The 6,234-nt window shown below is 39.1% G+C and overlaps 1 protein-coding gene across 2 annotated transcripts in view; it reads right to left on the bottom strand.

The window, feature by feature from the left end:
* Positions 1-723: 723 nt before the first annotated feature.
* Positions 724-6,234, bottom strand: part of ADCY5 (adenylate cyclase 5) — a 184,088-nt gene continuing 178,577 nt past the window's right edge. For both annotated transcript variants that reach the window (XM_035128989.3, XM_060275982.2), the window contains 2 exons: positions 4,646-4,770; positions 724-3,707 (listed from right to left, as the gene is read on the bottom strand). In XM_035128989.3, coding sequence (XP_034984880.2) covers positions 3,576-3,707; positions 4,646-4,770 — 257 coding nt within the window. In that variant the 3' untranslated portion in view covers positions 724-3,575. The remainder of the gene's footprint in view (positions 3,708-4,645; positions 4,771-6,234) is intronic.

The following is a 6,234-nucleotide window of genomic DNA, read 5'->3' as shown; positions in this document are numbered from 1 at the left end:
GAATATTTTGTCCTAACAATATACAGCCAAGCACCATAATTTCAAACAGAAGAGACTTACCATTCCAGGGAAGGAGATCCATATGTGGGTGAAGGCTCCTTTACATGCACAGGTAACATAGATTGAATCTGGCACGTCTGTGTAAATCCAATTCTGCACCACGTTGCTCATCTGTACTGAATTACCCAGACCTGTATTTAAATGCAGATGGCTATGCTCTTGTGCACACACACACACAAAGCTACTAGTTCAATTAGTTGAGTAGGACTAGACCACAGCCTACTGCTTCCAGCCTCCAAAGTTCTCCCAAAAATACAGTTTTGTTGAATTTGACATAAAAATGAAATATCCAAATCAGCTCCTTAATTTAGAACCCAAGGGCTGAGATTAATAGCCACCTTTGCTGTATTCATCTGAATATTTTACCATTTTTCATCCAGTCACAGAAGTGGAGAGAGACCATTGTACAAAGTCCAGTCTCTTCTTTCTGTGATGCAGCAGGCACAAAATATGACCTAGAAATTCATACGTGAGCAGGACTATTTGTGGGGACAAATTACACAAGTCTGGAGCCGCCTTACTGAACTGATGAAGCATATCTGGTACGTTATTGTGATGCACAAAATTCTATTGTCACTCCCACCACAAAACATTAAATTACATTCCTACTTAATTTTGTAGCTTTTAAAAAAATAAACCAGACTAATGAATAAAATAGAAACATTCACAAGTGAAACAGTGTTTTAATATAATTGTTAAATTACTTAAACAGATTGCAATTTCCATGGGAAATCATAACTGTATCACCTTTTGCAAGAGCCAGAAAAAAGACTGCATACCCCTTGAAATGATCCTGACACAGTCATCAATCACAGTCAGAGATACAGGTAACTGAAAACTGAATTGACAACACAACTGCGCAAGGTGGTCTGCTCAAATGTTAAGAATGCACATTTCAAAGCAGGAGGCAAACCTAAAACAAAATGATCCTATATTGTGCTATTAATTAAAATTTGGAAGTGGTAAATGACAGTAAGAATGAAGGGTGGAAGGTGATGAAGAACAAGCTGCAGTACTGTGTAAATAAAGACCTTTGCAAATCAAATGGCATTTCTTGAAAAGGTTCAAAAATATAGTACAAGGACAGACTTGGCAGTTTTCTAGGAATCGGGCAACTATACTATCCAAGGGTGTGCCCTAGTAGAAAGGGAGGGGATGAAAGGAAAGTGGGATGCTACTGACACTCTAGTCTGAAACAGTTTAATAGCAATATTACACATATCACTGAGACCATGGATTTTACCTTATTTTTTGGTCAAAGGTGACACTAACCCCCGCCCCCTCTCCAATTGCCAGTGCTGGGTAATCATTAGGTAATGGAAATTCTGCCCTGAGAAGAGTGGAAAAAGTATGTGTCAAAAGGTTTGAGTCATTTTTGAAATTGCCAAATTCAGTATCAAAAGTTTTCCCCTACTGAAATATAAAAATATAGGTTTTTATCCTTTTATACTTTTTAATAAAATATGAAGGGAACCTTGATTTTAAAAGTTGAAAATGTATTTAACTCACTTATACATTTAGTAGCAGTCCCCCTCTTTTTAAAAAAATAAGTATTGTTCAGCAGGATAGGCCACATCAATATCTTTAGAGAATCAATCAATACATATGTTTTATTATTGGGGGGGGGGGACTTGCCAAAGTCTTCAAACTGAAATTCATAATATATGAAATGGAATTCAGCTCCCACAATATCAATCCAGAAGAGTAAAATTTCTGGGTAATATTCAGCGGCACTTACTTGTACAGACAGTTGTTACATAAACTGTAAGCATTCTTTCGAAAAGAAATTCTTGATTTGATTGTTGTTCCTCTTATTCTACTGTCCAGAGGCACACTCGAAGTGGCTTCAGGCATAATACCCTTGGTCACTTTCAGAATTTTGAATACATAATTTACCTATTGCATTCAGCTCCCTCTGATGTTAGGAATGAGCACAGCTGTTCTTGTTCTTCCTATTTCATCTCTGTCTAACTGTAGGTTTTCCTCACTTTATTTCCTCTTTAAAAAAATCAAACTTGAGCCCCTGCATTATTATTATTACTTCAGCTTGTTTGCTGGACTGTACAATATTTATTTGAAAACTGCCAAGTCTGCAACTCTGAGATAATGAAAAGAATATCACACAATTCTATAGCTTATGTACACCTCCCAATGTGCCTGGCGTCCGATCCAAAGAACTATGAGCTCAGCAGAAGACTTCACACCCATTGCTGGACTCATGGAGACAATCAGAGCTGCAGGGCAGAAACATCCCATAGCCCTGATCAACTTTCAGACAGGAAAACAGAAGGGAAAGAGAGTGCTTGAACTCAGCCTGGGTGCCCGTTCCCTTGTTCCTAACAGTGACTATCAGCTTCTTTGTCAAGTGCTGATTGCCTGATAAGGGATTCAGGATTGTGTCAAGATGCCCCTGCTCTTGTCCTGCCTAACAGCTGACAGAGGCTTTGCTGGGTGCTCAGTTCTGGCTATGAGTCCCCTTCAAACAGCTGTTTTGTGAACCTCACTACAACAGAGCTACACATGGATCACTGTTGCTCCATTGGGGCAACTGTTTAATACACAGAATGTTCAAAATATAGAATTTTGGTGTATTTCTTAGATCTCATAATCTTCCATATTAAAAAATACAAAAAACTGCAGCTCAAAACCTTAGCAACCCTACACATTTTGGAGAAATCTCCCTGTGTTTCTCCATGAGTGAAGTCTTTCATGTGTAAACCAATAAATGCTGAACAGAAGTGAGAAGGCCTCCTCATTTAATAAATATGCTTGAAGCACCATTTCCCCCTCACCTTAAGAACTATTTCTCTCCTTTCACTTTCAGTATATCAGTTCTGGTAAAAAGAAGGAACTTCCTATCTGTGTAAGGGTAGGGATGGCAAGAGTACATAACAAGGCATCTTTTCCATTAAAAAACCATTACTGCTGATGTCTTTAAAAAAGGCCCTTTTTGTAGAGCAATAGTGGGTGGCGTTTTTAATTTCAAAAGTCCGCTCAAACAGCTAATAAGAGAACAGTGGCACACTTCAAGGAGTTAACAGCATAGACCAGAAACACTCTGGGACTGCACAGCCTTTCCAGAGTAATGCTGTTCCTTTTTGTCCTTTTGTTGCAATGAATCAAAATTTCCTTCAACCAAGGAAAAAACCTTGCGTTGCTTCAAATAAATACTTAAATATCTTAAGTCCTGTGTAGCAGCCTCATTGAAGATCTCAAATCCATGTCTTCATTTCGAATTCCATTCAGCAAAAAATCTTTGGTCAATTCATTTACACTCAACCTAGAAAAAATCCACAGCAGTGCTAGGTAACTTCCGAATGGTGTGCCACATAGCCCAAACTGTGTCCCCCCCTCCCCCACTTCTTGCACACACTCCTGCTAGGAAGGCAGCATATGAAATACTCAACTGTGCCTTGGTATTAGATTCGCTGCTAAGCAGCAGCCGATATGTTTTTTTTGCCAACTCGTATTTAAATCAAACTGAGCCATTCTTGAGTCATTCTTGCCCACTGCTGTTAACTTGCCAGTGGGGGGCCTTCGTTTAGGAAGTAGGTGGTCATTTCTCCTTTACCTTTGACCTTAACAACCCCTCGGCATTCTAGTTGATAGTTGTTGACTGTTAAAACTTGGTACATGTCTGTGGTCACCTGTGGAGTTTTAAAAAGAATGGATCAGAAAAGAGTTGAATAAATTGCAATTGACACAATTCAAGGCAAGCCTGGTATTCTCAAGCAGCGCTGATGGAAGAAGCACTGTCATTTCACTAAAAATTACTATGATTGCACCCATAAGAAAAATGGCTGATGACATTAAAAGTGAGTTTCAGATCATTTCAGAGAAAGACTCATAGTGTTCACACGTCCCCTTAGGCTCCTAAAAGGACAATGGCAAGTCAGAGACATGCGAGTAAGGAGAAGGAATAGGTGAATCTATCAATTTTGGTTTCTCTCGGTATCTTGTTTTTCAGCTTTGACAATGCCAATCTGTTGTAGAGGACGAGAGACTGGATCAAGTTTCCCATTCTCTTTCCACCCTGTGAGCATGATCCCTGTCAGCTTGAAATCAGGCCATCTCTCTCAAAGAGATAATAAGCAGTGTGGACAATAACTGTGTGAATAACGTACTAGGTGGCTAAGTGTTCACACAGTATTAGATAGGTATGTATCTCTGGATCAGAGCAAGATGAATTAACCCATCTTATGGTTATTGCTCAGCAAGAACAACATGAAAATACTTGTGCTTTTTTACAAAGGAAGAAACAGATGCAGGGATTCTCAACATAGATTCCTTCATATTTCACCCCCTACCCCCAGCACAGAGATGAAACACTAAGCTGGATAAAGCATGAAATATGTAAAGTAAGAAAGAAGGACAAATTACATGGATCTGAAGTGACTTCATGTGTCAGCTGCCACATTTTTTATGCTTGGTTAAAAGTTTTTACTTGGGGTGGTAAATATCTACCCCCAAGTAGAATACATAAAATGTACATATAGATTACTTCTCACTTCTACTAGTGGTTTATTTAAATACGCATAAGAGAAAAACAGTTTTAGGGAGGAGGAGAGGTGCCAATAAGACTCACCTGAATCCTGTCGGGCACTCCTGTGCTGTCCATTCGGCTGGCTACATTCACAGTATTCCCCCAAATATCATACTGGGGCTTACGTGCGCCTATGACCCCAGCTACTACTGGGCCAATATTGAGCCCTAGCAAAGAAATAGTATGGAATTAGACATGAGGGTTTAAAGTACATCTTATAAGTTATCACACCTGCAGGAGGACTGCAACTATCTGATTCCTCCCCAGGCATAAATTGACCAGAGCTCATTTTTGAATGGCCAACCTTTTGAGGGCTATATGACAAAATGTGCCATGATTCTATGATCAGGTATTATTATAATTGTCCTTTTTTTTTTGCTGTATGATGTATATTATTCTGTGTTGGTATCTAAATATGGTCCTATGGCCGTAATAAAGTATTTTGGGTTTTATTATTATAAATGAACAAAGGTTTAAAGCAGACTCCACATGGTGGCTGTAATGTGTGTACCACTCCTAAGACTTGAAACGTTACCAGTTGAGAGTGAGGTAAATTCATCCAGTGCTACCTTCCCTGGTCTTTGAAATCTATGATATCAAAGATTTGTGGTCTTTGAAACTTGTGATACCTGCATATAAATATCCTACACTGATTAGTTCTCTGCCTGTTGTAGCAATTGCAAAGCACTACGCTAGATGCTGTATGATTTTTATTGCATTTTTATTGCTTCTATCTATCTATCACTATATCTCTATATATAATTTTATTGTATTACAATTTGAATTCCACAGAATTCATACGGCAAGTGTTCTTCACAGGCACAGCTCAGACTACCTGAATGAAGCTTGGGGACCACAGTTTGGGAACTCCTGTCCTATACTATCTAACTGCTTCTCAGAAAACTCACTGGAGCTTATTTTTTACTCGATATCAGTATATTGTATCTTGATATCCAGAATTATGAACATGAATAACAGTGCACCAAGAGCACTCATGCTCAACACTCAGAATAAATGATCTATTAAAAATGTTATAAAATCTGCTTCTTTGGCAGACATTCTCAATTTACACATTACATTCTAAACTTTGTTGGTCTATAGTGGAGCATACATGGAGAAAGAAGCCTCAATCTAGACATCCTTGTGAATCAACCGACTGAACCTGAGGCATTCCCAGTCAAACATATAAAAATATAGCATATAAGAAGAGACTTGCTGGATCAGGCCCAAAGGCCCATGTAGCCCAGCATACTGTTCTCACAGTGGCCAGCCTCAAAAAAAGGGGCCTGAATGCAAGATGGCTGGCCTTGTCGGTTTTGACTGAGTGGAAGGAAGTACGGGTGCTTGACTCAGTTCTTCCCAAACAATGGTGATGGCTCTAGGAATCCAGTAAGAATGAAGGAAAATGGTGTCAAGCACCTGTATGCATGCAGATTAGCTTTACAGGATCAGGTTGAAAGAGCTCTTGCTCCGCCTCCACTTCAAGTGTTATTATTATTATTATTTATTTATACCCCGCCCATCTGGCTGGGTTTCCCCCACCACTCTGGGCAGCTTCCAACAATACTAAAATACATTAAAATATCACAGATTTAAAACTTCCCTAAACAGTGTGTGTGCATTTATCCATT

The sequence above is a fragment of the Zootoca vivipara genome, chromosome 1, assembly GCF_965207765.1.
Source record: "Zootoca vivipara chromosome 1, rZooViv2.hap1.1, whole genome shotgun sequence".
NCBI classification, from domain to species: Eukaryota; Metazoa; Chordata; class Lepidosauria; order Squamata; family Lacertidae; genus Zootoca; species Zootoca vivipara.
The sequence above is the reverse complement of the archived record's forward strand: the minus strand, read 5'-3'. Positions and strand labels throughout refer to the sequence as shown.